The 14428-nt window shown below is 45.7% G+C and overlaps 1 protein-coding gene across 2 annotated transcripts in view; it reads right to left on the bottom strand.

The window, feature by feature from the left end:
* The window catches only part of Cxadr (CXADR, Ig-like cell adhesion molecule), a 54936-nt gene extending 40769 nt beyond the window's left edge, over window positions 1-14167 (bottom strand). For both annotated transcript variants that reach the window (XM_005360548.3, XM_005360547.3), the window contains exon 1: window positions 13978-14167. In XM_005360548.3, coding sequence (XP_005360605.1) covers window positions 13978-14020 — 43 coding nt within the window. In that variant the 5' untranslated portion in view covers window positions 14021-14167. The remainder of the gene's footprint in view (window positions 1-13977) is intronic.
* Window positions 14168-14428: the final 261 nt, after the last annotated feature.

Genomic DNA, 14428 nt, shown 5'->3' on the forward strand with positions numbered 1-14428 from the left:
GAGCTGTCTGTGTCACTTTGGACAAGTTGACTCTCTGGGCCTCAGGCATAAATTAAAGGTGTTGAACTAAATTATCCGTTTCAGAATGAAATGTTCTCTAAGTGTAGTCCATCAACCAACCAAAAAGACGCCTTTGCCTACATCATCTCCTCCCACTGCGCCCATCAGCATGTCAACAACTTAGCAGCTCAGAATCTACCCCTCAATAAGTGTGGTGGAAAACATAAACAGCCTGAATTATAGAAGTAACTTATTCAATGAACAGCGAGGGATGTAAGGTCAGATCTGAGTTCAAATTCAAAGTTTGCTTATAAAATTATCTGTAAGCAATTTATAGCCTCATGGTGACTAAATGTTTTCACATTGAAGATGAAAATAAACAGTAATAATGCTGTCTAAGTACAGTGGCATATCCCTAGAACCAGCACTCAGGAAGCTGAGGCAGGAGGATCACCAAGTGTCTGAAACTAGTCTACTCTATATTTGTGAGTTCAAGGCCAACCTGGGCTATGAAGTGAGACCCTGTGCTGGAAAACAAATAAATTGTAATAATAAAAAAGGCTGGAGAGATGGCTCAATGGTTAAGAGCACTGACTGCTCTTCCAGAGAACCAGGGTTCGATTCCCAGCCTCCACAAAGCAGCTCACAACTGTCTGTGACTCCAGTTCTATGGGATCCAACACCCTCACACAGACATACATGAAGACAAAAACACCAATGTATATAAAATAAAATTAAATTAAAAAAATGTAATAATGCATTCATTACTGTAGTAGGATCAAATAAAATAATGCACGTATGTCAGGGTCAGGAGAGCTGGCTCAGTGGTTAAGAATACATACTGTTGTAGACTGTTAGTTGAAGATGTGTTGCATTTGTTTATGCTGTGGAATATTTGTTTAATGATGCAAAGATGTGTGGCATTCTTTTATGTTGCATTTGTTTAACTCTGTGAAGCTGTGTTAGTTTGCCTGTCTAAAACACCTGATTGGTCTAATAAAGAGCTGAACGGCCAATAGCTAGGCAGGAAAATGAAACAGTCAGGGCTGGCATGTAGAGAGAATAAATAGAAGGAGAAATCTAGAAAGGGAAGATAGAGAAATGAGAAAAGAAGAAGGAGAGGAGGACATCAGGGGCCAGCCACCCAGCTACACAGCAAGCCATGGAGTACCAAGTCAAGAAAGGTATGTAGAATAGGGAAATATAGAAGCCCAGAGGCAAAAGATAGGACAGGATAATTTAAGAAAAGCTAGGTAGAAACAAGCCAAATTAAGGCCAGGCATTCATAAGTAAGAATAAACCTCTGTGTGATTTATTTGGGAACTGGGTGGCAAGCCACCCAAAGATTGGAGAATAAAAGCAACCAACAGCACACGTACTGTTCTTCCAAAGGCCCAGAGTTCTATTCCCAGCGTATTTCTCAAGCAGCTTACCACTGGGTACCCAATGCTTCCAAACTCTCAGGCACATAGTTTAAGGACAGAGTCCAGTAGGCCAGAGTTCTCTCTTCAATAAATAGAGGACAATAGGCAGGTCATTGTCATCATAAAAGCCCATCTCAGGCGAGGACCATAGCTTACTTAACAGGGTGCCGCATGGCGAGCGTGCAGGAAGCTCCGGGTGCCATAAACTGGACACGGTGGTGCATGCCTACAGAATGTGTCTTAGTCAGGGTTTCTATTGCTGCAATGAAACACCATGACTGAATAGCAAGTTGTGGAGGAAAGGGTTTATTTGGCTTACGTTTCCACAGCCCTGTGCATCACTGGAGGAAGTCAGGGCAGGACCTGAGCAGAGGCTGTGGAAGAACAATGCTTACTGGCTTGCTTCTTTTGGCTTTCTCAGTCTGCCTTCTTGCACAACACTGGACCACCAGCTCAGGGATGGCCCCGCCCACAATGCGCTGAGCCCTCCCCCATCAATCACTAATTAGGGAAACGCCTTACAACTGGATCTTATGGAGGCATTCCCACAATTGAGGCTCCCTCCTTTCCGATACGCTAGTTTGTGTGTCACGTTGACGTAAGACAAGCCAGCACAATATATAATGAATAAACACATCAAACCCACCCCTCCTGTTAGGATGCAGACCCCTCTGGGTCTTTTGTCTATTAACACTTAGTACCAGGGTGTTCCAAACAGTAGGAACTGAACACTCATTACGAAAGGACAAGACAATAAAAGGTTTGTACTCGTTTTGATGATCGCTGGCTGCCTAGGTCAACTCCAGCACAGCTCCATGGATGTGGAATAGGCTACATCTGACTGGAATGACGAGAGGACCCAGGCAGAAACAGAAGCCTCTGCTATTTTGAGGAGCATGGCCTTCAAGAAGAGGACAGGAACAGTAGAAAGATTGAGATCCTGTCCTGTCCAAGTAAATGAAATGAGGCATTTCGAACCTGCTTGTAAGTCAGGGAAAAAAAAGGGGGGGGGCATGCACTAGAACACCTGGATTTAAGCATGAAAACCTCAGAGAAATAAAATCTTGTTGGAAACACAGGGTAAGACACCTGGAAGACTGGAAATACACAGTAGAGTTCTGGTTTAGTTTCCACTGGGGTGCGAGAAATTAAAGAAGAAAATGTCTGAGTCCTCCCCAGAACAGGGCCTTCTCATTTCTATCCGGAGGGACACTGCAGCTCCTCAGCAAGAACTACGCATTATTTCCTTCAAACTTCCACAGGAATTGTGATTGCTTGTGACAAACATCTAATATAGAAAAAGCCAGGACTAAGGAATATGTAAATAACCACGGGAAGGCAGGCGAGGAGCACGCAGATATAAGTAGGGCTGACCTTGATTGAGACCCCCTTTCCCCAGCCCCCCACAAGGACCCCCTCTTGAAAAGCTGCATTCATCACATTTCAACTCTGACCAGTGACTCCAGCCCTGTCCTATCTAAGCAGTAATTGTCTTCCCCACAGACTCCACTACACGGCTGCTAATTTTACATGTGTCCAACAAACAAATGCAAATAGGTTATCTTGCATTATGGGTAAAAGCAAGAATGGTTGCCATGGTGAATATTTTCATCACCTTCATGAAATGCGATGTATCACTCCATTTTAGGAAATCTCCTAGCCTCCTCCTTATAAAAACCTCAGCTGCCTTTTCTTCCCTTTTCATTAACGTAAGCCTGGAAAGGAGCTACTTGGCAAAAGCAGTAAAAAAACACTCGAATGAAATGAGAAACGTAACAAATGGACATACCAAAATCAGTAAATAGTGTTTCACCTTATTTAAAAAAAAAAAAAACCAACTCCTAAATTGGTACAGAAAAGGTCACTTACATCCTGTGATATGCATGTCTAAACTGGCTGCTTTAATCATGGTATACATGCTTTCCCAATGTCCCAAAGTGAATTCAAACTCCTCCTCATCCACCACCAGGGTCGCAGTATCCTGGTTATTTGGTACCCTCCACAAAATGCATATATTTCCCTATGGGCAAGTTTAAGATATATGTTTTTCTGTCTACCATGTAAAATGCACAATATTCATAATTATCAAGTAAGGGGAGCTGACATCATTGTGTCCATGTAACAATTGCTCTGATAATTAAGAGAAACTAAATAAGAAACGAGAGACTTGATTTAGCTCACTGCCAACAGAAAATACTGTATAACACGCATAATTACTTGAAAGGTAAAACCTGACAAGAGTAATACAAAGGCACACTCCTTTAGCTTTACCAACACACTGCTTTGGTGCATTTTCTGAGTAAGCGTTCGTTCTAGGGTATTGCTTTGCATTCTAGATCTATGCTGGCCACTACCAGCTACTGGACAAGTGTCTAATGCAAGCTGAAATGAGCTATAATGAGCTATAAATGGAAGCACTAACCAAATTTCAAAGACTACTTGGAAAAAAAAATATTCACTATCTCAATATGTTTAATTTGATCATATATGGAAATGTGTTTTATATAAACCAGGCTAAAAGTTATTCAGTTAACTCCATCTTTCCTTTCTAGATATGGCTGGAAGAGAATTTCTAATGGCAAATGCAGGCAGCATTGACATTTTCAGTGTACCGCACCATTTGACGTCATGGCCACAATCAAGTGGATGCAAGCTTTGGTTCCTCAATTTTGAATGATGGATGTCCTTCTTATCTCAAGGCTATTAAGAGGACAGATTCAAATAAGATTTCAAAAACAAGGAACCCTGAGTGGTGGCCCAATACTGCAGTCACAGATTTCTAGAGAGTGTGATTGGCTGGGTGCAGGGAGATCAACTCCAGCATGGTTTATACAAAGACACGTCAAAGAAACAAACAAACAAAAAACAGGGTATATTCAATTTTCTATCGTGGACTCAACCCATTCTAGGTTGTTTTCTTTTTTGTTTGTTTGGTCGGTTTTGTTTGTTTGCTTGCTTTCTGCTTTTTTTTTTAGACACAATTTCTCTGTGTAACAGCACTGGCTGCCCTGGAACTTGCTCTGTAGAACAGGCTGGCCTCAGAGATTCACCTGCTTCTGCCTCAGAGTGCTGGGATTAAAGGCATACACCATCATGCCTGGCTCTAGACTGGTCTGAAGCGGTCAAGTTTGCAATGAACAAGTAAGGAATAATTACAGTTCTTATAACACTATTCCAGTACAAAACAAGGTGAAAGTTTATATCCAACCACTTGAAAACATGGGAATTTTCCCAGTTTTCAAGTTCAAAACATTGTTTACTGGTGAGTCTGAAGGCACTGGTGACGTCATCACTCTAAGGACTTAGCAAACATGACTCATGGCATTTGGCTCACTGCTTCTGGAGTCAAAGCCTCTGTTTGTTCTTTAAGAAACCTGGAAAGCTTCTGGGAAAGCAGACCCGTGGCTTCAGAAGGTCCAGCAGTGTCCACGAGTCTCCTTCCTTCTTTCAATCTAAACATCTTTCATGTCAAGGAAACGGACTTGTTTCCAAAAACATCTATCTGTATTTCCTCAGTATGAATGTGTTAGTTCATTTAACTGTGCCAGGCCCTTTTCTCAAATACTAAAGAACAAACACCGGTAATACCAGACCGCCGTGGTTTTCCTTCTTTCCCTCCTGCAAGAGCAGGAAGCAATCTTCTCCATGCACCCAGTCGGTTACAATCAACGGCAAACACTGCTGACTCCAGGTGACACGGCTGAGGACAAAGCTCTGAACCAGCCAACCCCTTAGTCCAAATCAAGATGCGTGAGACAGCGAAAGGAGAAAGGTTCCGGAGCATCGGAGATACAATGTTACCTCCTTGGCCTCATCAATAGTTTACCTTCTCCACCTTCATCATCCCTGTTGTTACTACTAATAGAACCTGTTTAACTACTTTGTCCTGCATTAGCCAGGAGTCAGAAATGGGCTGGGAAAAGTAAACCCGCAGAAAAGTAAGAGCAGCTGGTTCCAGTTTTCAGAAGGAATCCTATCACCATGCCAAGGGGGTCACCTACACTCCTCCCATTCCTCCATCTATACCTTCAGCCCAACTTGGAAATTCAGTTGAAAACAAAGGAGGGTTGAAAAACTTATTTTTTTATTGTCTAGTGTCTAGGAAATGATCTAACCCCAGAGCCACTATGGAAGATTTCTGTAATCCCATCATTTTGGAGAGGTGAGGCCTAACAAGACACTATGAATAAGGAAAAAGAAAACATCTTTTATACGTACGTGCATGCGTGCGTGCGTGCGTGCGTGCGTGTGTGGGTGTGTGTGTGTGTGTGTGTGGCAAAGGACAGTCTCAGGTGTCATACATCACACACCATCCACTTTTTGACTTTTTGGAGACAGTCTCTTGGCCTGGGAGCTCAAGTCATGCTTGACCAGTCAAGGAGCTGCAGACACCCCTGTCCTTGCCTCCTCGGTGCCTACGTCTGGCTTTTTATGAGTTCTGGGGACTGAACTCAGGTCTTCATGCTTGCATGCCATACACTTTTACTGACTGTGCTCTCTCTCCAGCTTCAACAAGAAAACCTAAATAGGAAAAGCAGTCTAACAATAATTTTAAAGCACTGGTTCTCAACCTTCCTCACACTGTAACCCTTCAGTTCCTCATGATGTGCTGACCCCCAACCAGAAAATTATTTTCATTGCTACTTCATAACTGTAGTTTTGCTACTGCTACGTACAGTAATGTAATATCTGATATGCAGGCTATCTGATACACAAACCTAATGAGTTGAGACCCACAGGTTGAGACCTGCTGTTTAAAAGACTATTGGGTTTCTTTTCCTAAGGAGCATAAGTTAGGTGAAAGCCAGGAAGCCAAGGTTCTAAGGTCATTCCGGTTAGCTGCTACTTGCTTCCTGGTTTACTCCAATAATTATTTCAGAGTTCACATCCACGACTTGTTGACCACTGAGCAGACACAGTCAAAATCCCCAGCTTAAATATTTCCTTTATTTTCTCACAGAAGGATCCGTTTTCACCCGCTGATGTCTCGTGTGTAGACTGGGGAAGTGTGGCAACCAGGAGACGGGAAGAACAGACTGGAAACAGAACACTCGAGCTTGGGCTGGAGTGGAAACGGGCTGCCCATTCCTGAGCAACCAGGCAAAGCTACCCAGAGCTGCCCAGGTGGGAAGACACCGCCAGGCCTTGCTCACCTCTTCCACCAACCCCCTTCAAACGCTCTAGCCAAGGTCATTCCCAAGTGCCTTGAAGCCCTTTTGGCACACAGCCAAGGAGTGTAAGCTGGAGAGGGCAAATACAGTCTTTATCTCAAGAAAGCATCAGGCTGGTGAGAAACCCAGTCACAATAAGGTGTGTCTGGTGTTAAAGGAACAGGCCTGGGACACAGGAGGAGGTACACCTGAGCAAGGCCTGCTGTGAAGATGCTATGATATTATGACCCAAGCAGCTCGGGGCTGGAGGGACACACATCTTTGAACACGATGAGATTGATGAGAGAGTAGAGTCAAATGCCACACTTCTGCCTGAGATAATGTCAGAAGGAACAGGCTCAGTGAAGTGTGAAGTCTAAGTGGAGAGAGGGGGTGGCATGACGGGATGGGCGAAGGCTGTGAGAAACTAGAAATAGACCCGTGGCTGCGAGCATTGGAATGGTAACCAAAGCCAGGAAGCCTGGGAAATCTGTGCTTACAGTACAAGTGGGAAACTGAGCACAGCACATCAAGACTAGCAAGAAAGGACAGAGATTGATTAGCAGGGAGGAAAATAAGCACGAGCCCAGGAGGGGAGAGACTGTTTAACAGGGTTTGGTTTCTTATTTTTAATTTTCTGTGTATGACTGTTTTGCCTGTGTAGGCATCACGAGTATGCAGTGCCCACAGAGGCTAGAGAAGGGTATTAGATCCCCAGAAACTAGTTACAGATGATTTTGAGCCACCCATGTAAGTGCTGGAAATTGAATCTGGATCCTCTAGAAGAGCAGCCACTGCTCTTAACTACTGAGCCATCTCTCCAGCCCCAACAAAGCTATTTCTGCCACAAGGTTGAAGAGGCAAGGCGTGACGCAGCCACAGCGGTAACTTCGGTGTGGACAACCACCGCAGCTTCACAGAAGCATGGGAAGGAAGGACGTGACATGAAAAGGGAGAATTGAGTCAGCAAATGCAGGCAGCTGCTTCACAAAGTCTGGCTAAGACAGGAAAGAACGGCAGTGATGACGGTTCTGGAAATACGGGGTTGAAAGCACACAGAGGAGTAAGTTCAGCACTGATGAGGTCCAGAAGTAAGAGATGAGATAGGAGAGTGTCATCCCTGAGCATCCAAAGGGTTCGGGAGTTCATCTGCAGGAGAAACAATATTCAAATAACGAGGATTTTGAGATTTTTTTGATCTGAAATGAGAAAAAGAAAGATCTGGCCAGGAGGTGGTGGCGCACGCCTTTTATCCCAGCACTCGGGAGGCAGAGGCAGGCGGATGTCTGTGAGTTCGAGGCCAGCAGGTCTACAGAGCGAGTTCCAGGACAGGCTCAAAAAGCTACAGAGAAACCCTGTCTCAAAAAACAAAAACAAAAGAAAAAGCAAGAACTGCTGGCTTCTTGTTTTGTAATTAGGGCTAAAAAGGCAACGTGCAAAGTCCAGTTTCTAGTCCCCACTAACTGGACACCCACGCAACCTATTAAAATACAGCTTTTGTATCACCAATACAGAAACTGTCCTTGTGGAATCCATTGACCCCAATTTCACAACCGCTTGCTAGCAGTAGGACCAGCCTCATTTCTCCATCGGTCTCTAGAGCAACTGCACCGTCCAGCTCTCCAGCAGCCCTTATCATGCCTTGATGCTTCCATGATCTCACCCTGTGCTTGCACTGCTGATGGGTGATGTTTCTGCCTCCTCCTATGTCATCTTTGTATTCGTAGTTGGCATTTCTCAGCAGTGATCCTCAATTCAGGATTGCTGATCATTGCCTCTCCTGGGATTAGATTTTAAAAGATCTCCCTACTGGTTTCTTGGGGGATTTGTTTTGTTTTGTTTTTTTTACTTCCCATCCTAAGATCCTAGTCAAGGGCTGGAGAGATGGCTTCGCAGGTAAGAGCACTGGCTTCTTGTGGAGTACCTGGGTTCTGTTCTATGCTACATAGTTCCAAAAAACCTGGCACCCTCTTTTGGCCACTCCAGACATCAGGTATGGAGGAAGTAAGTTCACATACATAATTTACATAAAATACTTACACACATAAAGTAAAAACAATGAAGTCTTTTAAAAAAACAAACAAATGGTGGTACACACCTTTAATCCCAGTGCTTAGGAGGCAGAGGCAGGTGGACATCTGAGTTCAAGGCCAGTGTGGGCTAAAAAGCAAGTTCCAACACAGCCAAGGTTCTTACAGAGAGATACTCTGTCAAACACACACACACCTTGCACTTTTCTTTATTCTGCCCATAGACTGTGATATCACCACAAAAATCAAGTCAGAAATTGCACTGCTTCTCTCCAAGTTCTCCCTTTGGTACAAAAAAACCAGAAGGCTTCACCACGTCTCCCAAAGAAGCTTCCCAGACCCAAGGGGAAGACCAGCGTCACTGCACAGCATGCCTACAGGGGCCATTCCTGCGCAGATCAAGGCTGGAGTCCAGCTAGAGCTGGCAGTTCTACCTGCCTCCAGAGTGACTGCATTGTTACCATTCAAGAACTTTCTTTCACAACGCCACCAGCCAGCCTCTCAGGACCATGGATGTGCAAGACTGACTTGACCAACCTATAATTTTCTGCCAAGCTCTCAAAACAGCCTTTACGTCTCTGTCCACTAAACATGGTCAGCAGTGACATCATAGGGCACTTGTTAACACTTAAAAAAAAAAAAGACCTTGGTCCCCACCCTAGGCCATCTTATGACTCATGTACAATAAAGGTTTCAACAGTTTTTGTTAATATATTTTATATCCACTGAACTTCTCAACCCCCGACACATCACATATCCTTCATTGCAAATCCCACACATCTTCGTTAATACGTTTTACAATTTGTATCATACGCGATTGTAGAGGCACCTAGCACAGAGCATGTAAGCCATAAATACTTGACTGAATAGACCCTTTCATCTTCTAATTAATGGAAAAGTTTACTTAGGGACTTGGAAAAATCTAAAGTATGCAAGCGAAAACTTGACTGTCAGACAGTCGAATGGTAACTCAAGCAGGTGTGGCAGTTTATGTCTACTATAATCCCAGCAGTTGGTGGGGCCGACCCAGAAACGTTGTCATGAGTTCAAAGCCAGCCTGGGCTACATAGTACATTTCAGGCTAACCTGCCCTAGCAACGGAAAGAGACTTGAAAAGAATGAAAAAAGAAAAAAAAAAATCAAGATGAGAGCAGGCCCAGGAAAAGAAACAAGAGGTAGAAAAAGAGGGAAGAAAAGAAAAGGGAAACAGTTCAGAATCCAAAGTGAGTTGAGCTGGAAATTATCTTCATGGCGTGTCAAGCAGTTGTAGACGTGAGGTCACTCAGGCTTAGGAGAGAGCGTAAAAAGGGCTATGCCAAACCATGGAAAAAGCTAACACAGAGAGCAGTAAGGGACGAGACAGCTGATTGGAAAACCAAAACTAGGTGTCGGGGATTTCAAAAGAGAAGCTTATGGTAAACACAGCAGAGCTTAGAGCAGAACACTAGCATGGTGGTGTGGAGGCCCATGCCTAGAATCCCATAATTCCAGCTTTCAGGAAGTTGAGGCAAAAGGATGACTGCGCAGACAGCCTGGCTACAAAATAGTACAATGACCTAGTGAGAGAGAGCCAGAGATGCATGGGAGGAGGGAGCAGAGGAGCGGGAGGAGGGAGCACGGAAGGGAGGAGCACACCAGTGTGCTCTGGAATGACTCCATCTAGCCACGTAATAAACAATTACCTCATACCTATTTTTTTGTGGTAACAGTTAAAATCTACTCAGCAATTTTCAAGACTATGTTATTAACTAAGGTCAACACATTCAAATACATCTCCTAAACGGACTCCTCTGATCCACTGAAAATAATGCATCCTTTGACCCCCACCTTCCCAACCCCTTCCTCAGTACATCGGTTCTGCACACAAGAAGCATCTGGGGTGTCCTTCGGACTGTGGCATGGCCACCATCAAACGGCTGGCAGGTGACCGGCAATCGGGGTGTTTTAAGCTTTACTCCCTGGTAGAGCGAAAAGCAGCAGCGCCCTGTTAGGGAACAAACCTTCTGAACTGCTGACACTAAGACCAAACCAGTCAAGTTTCCATCACAGACAGGAGCTCGTGAAGTCTCACCTGTAGCGTTGACCTTCGTAAGCGGTCCGTGCTCCAGTGCACGGTTCTACAGCCCTGCACATGTGGACCTGCTGCAGTGGATGGCTCCACATCCACACACATAGGGACAGCACTGAATGGACTCACTGGACTGTAAAAGGACATGAAGTTGGGAGGAGAACATGGCAGGGGGAAAGGCGGTCATTAGGGAAGAATCGAAGAGCAAATGGGAGGTTGATAAGGTCAAAATGCATGATATACATGATTGAAACCCTCAAAGAATTAGCTGTTTTGGGTTTCAGTGGGGTTTTTTTTTTTTTTGATTGTTTTATTTTGTCTCTCCACGCGTCCTGGGTTGTCCTTGAACTCACAGAGATTTACTTGCCTCTGCCTCCAGATTGCTGGGATTAAAGGCGCGTGCCATTACACCCAGATGGTTTTTTAAAAGAAAAATTCTGGTGCTGGCTAGGTTCAGGGTTCACATCTGTAATCTCACTACTTGGGAAGTAGAGGAAGAACTGGGAGTTCAAAGCCCATCCTTGGTTAGAGGCCAGCCTGGGGTACATGAGACACTCTCTAAAAACAAAACTAGTTCCGTACATGGGGTACATTCAGCCATATTAGTTTCCAACAGTGTCCTAAGCCCAGAAAAATCTTAGGTTCCTCACAGTGACTCAGAAGCACTCAACCAAGGCCATGAAATTAAAGGGTTAGTCATAAAAGCCTTCAATATTTGACACATGGTCAAACCAACACCAGGTTCTTCATAAGTGAAGGATGACCAGCGTTAGAACTGAGGATATCAATTAGAGGTAATCAAAGAGAAAAGTGGCTGCTTTAAAAGTATAATCTCTCGGTGACAGGAGGAGAATGAGCAGCAAAACCATGACTCTGGCACATTCATTTACACAACTACTCCATGCCTCAGTTTCTCTACTCAGACAATAGAGATGGTTGTGATATGTACCCTCAAGGGTCACTTGAGGGATTAAAGGAATGTATATACAGGTCAGGTATGGGGATGTGCTCCTGCAAACCCAGCAAGTAGGAAGTAGTAGCTGAAGCAGGGCTGCTGCTAAATTTGCTGTCTACACAGTGGAGTTGGTGTTCCAGACAAGCCCTGAACCCTTAAAAAAACACCACTAGCCATTAGAAAAGTGGCAGTTACAGCTGGGCATGTGTGTAGCTCAGTCAGGAGAGTGCTTGGAGCCCTGAGTTCCTAAGCCAAGCACTGGGAAAAGGCAGGAGGGTCAAGTGTTCAAGGTTATCCTCAGCATGCTTAACAACTGTTTAATCTTACTACTACAGCTCCAGCTCCACTATGGCTCCTAATCAGATAACACAGAGGCAAAACACTAATAAACATTCAATAAAAATAAATGATTTTTAAAAACTTGCAAAGACAAGTCTACAGCATGGCAGTATGTCAATAAATAAAGCTCATTTTGCAAATATGAATCAACTGTATTAGCCATGAACTAGACTTCTCACCATTACTACACCTAAGAGCCAATACTTAAACTCATAAATCAATTAGTTTCTGAGGTGTCTGGGATTTGAGTTTGGGTGAATGGTATGGGGGCGGTGGGGGGGGGGGACGATGACTGGGGAATTCCTGAGTTCTAAAGCAGAAAAACTGCAGTGAGCTGGGCGGTGGTGGGGCACGCACTCGGGAGGCAGAGGCAGGCGGATCTCTGAGTTCAAAGCCAGCCTGGTCTACAAGAGCTAGTTCCAGGACAGGTTTCAAAGCCTCTGAGAAACCCTGTCTCGAAAAAAAAGAGGAAAGGAAAGCTGGAGTGAAAACAGTTGTTCTTTAATATGTTCACCATACCCTAGCCCCCACTCTGTGAAATGAACAGCTAAGCATATTACAATAGCCTTAATGGAAAGAGTGGCTATCAATGGGGTATTTCAGAAGAAAAAAAAAAAACCCTCATTCTTTCACCAAAAAATAAATACAAAAAAAGGTGTGTGTGGCGGGAGGGGGGGGTTGGTCTCCTACACTTTCTGCTTTGGACGTGGTCTAAACAATATTTCCTCCCGGGAACACAACCTCACGTACTCAACTTGAGTTTGTTTTACAAAACAAAGGTGGGATACACTCAGTAGACTGGTTCAATGACCCTTCAGGTTTCCCAGAAGATTTACTTTCCAAACTTCAGCCAAGACTAAAAGATCTGTATCAAAAAGAGGGGAGGTGGAGCAATCGCCTCAGATTAGACCGGTTACTAGAATGTTGATCCCATGAGCAATGTTCACAGCTGCGGCATCCAACAATGGAATTAACATTTCAACAGGAAGCAGAGAGTCATCCCAACTAGACAGAGCCGCCACTGATCCAACCTCCTTCCCAACTCCCGGGACCCTCCCCCAAAATCATCTTTGGCGACAACACTGTGTGCGCGCGCGTGCCTTCTAGAGTTGTACCCGGGAATCCTTTTTAGGACTCATTTGGTTTTTAAATTCCGCCAAATGCTTAGTATAGTCAATGAGATCAACTAGTTAAAACACTCTTAGGAAAAGATAAATTTCTAAGTGTCAAAATGTGTGTGCGTCCTGGGATCCAGGCATTATTTAAATGTCCTTTTTCCTTCTCCCGGAAAGAGGTTCTGCAGCGGAAAGATATACTAGGCGATTGCTAACACCGCACAACTCACCACCTGAACGTCGTCTTTAAAAAAATGAATAAACTCACTTCCAACCCTAGGTAACTCCTCCCCAACACTGGTTCCCTAATATCCAGTCTAGGGGTGGCTCGGTCGAGCTAGCCTATTCTTGGAGACCCAAATCCACCCGGCTAGCGCAGCTTGGGTGCTCCTTTCCTAGAGGTAGCCAGGACCACTGACACCGAACGGCTCAGTCTTCTCTCAATAATGGCGTTTGTAATTCAGTCTCCCCGCCTGGACTACCCGATACCTAAACACTCGCAGCCGGGAGCTTGGAAATCGGGGAATGCTGGCGAACACAACACCCAGGCAGACGCGGGAAAGAGACAAGGGCAGATAAAGCTAAGCGGTCCCCCAGGGTAAGCTGCCCTGGAGGCGCGCCCCGCACGCCGCTCCGTGAGCCCCGGCCACCGCTACGGTGCGATCCGGTCCCCGATCCGCTGCCGCCCCACGCCCCCTGCGCGACTCCTGGTACAGATGCATTCTCTCGGCTGGTGCGCGTGGCCGGGCCATATCACCCTGGTGCATGGGTGCCCACCCGCCACCACCACAGCAGCGCCCCAAATTGAGCCGCCCCCTCCCCCCACGCCCCATTGTTCCCGGGAGGCCGCGGGCTGCGAGCGCAAGGAATTGGGGACAGAAGGATGCCCCACTCACCCGCAACCCCGTACAGGAGCACGAAGCACAGTAGGAGCGCCATGGTGGCTGCCCGGTCGCAGCTTGAAGGTAAACGCTCTTAGCTGGGGAACCTTGGTTTTCCAAAGCCTGGTACACTCCCGACTAGCTCCCAGCAGAGGCAGCAGCGAAGGCACCTCTGCGCCCCGCCCCAGCTCGGCAGGTGAACGCGTCACTTCCGGCAGCAGTCCGGAGCCCCTCAGCAAGAACCCCCAATGTTGGCGCCCTGGCGTTGTCATGGAAACTAGGCGCAGCGGGCGTCCCCCTCCAGGGAATCGTCCGGCTTCAGCAGTCTTGCGCCCTGCACCTGCTTGCACTGGGAGCCACCTCCAGCTCCCCCAAGCCTTCTTCCCTCGCTGCTTTGTCAACTAGGAACCAGCCTGCCAGTCTGTCCGCTGAAACTGCCGTCCGTCACGCCCTCTCCCGGGGACCG

This window comes from Microtus ochrogaster, linkage group LG3 (genome assembly GCF_000317375.1).
Source record: "Microtus ochrogaster isolate Prairie Vole_2 linkage group LG3, MicOch1.0, whole genome shotgun sequence".
Classification (NCBI taxonomy): Eukaryota; Metazoa; Chordata; class Mammalia; order Rodentia; family Cricetidae; genus Microtus; species Microtus ochrogaster.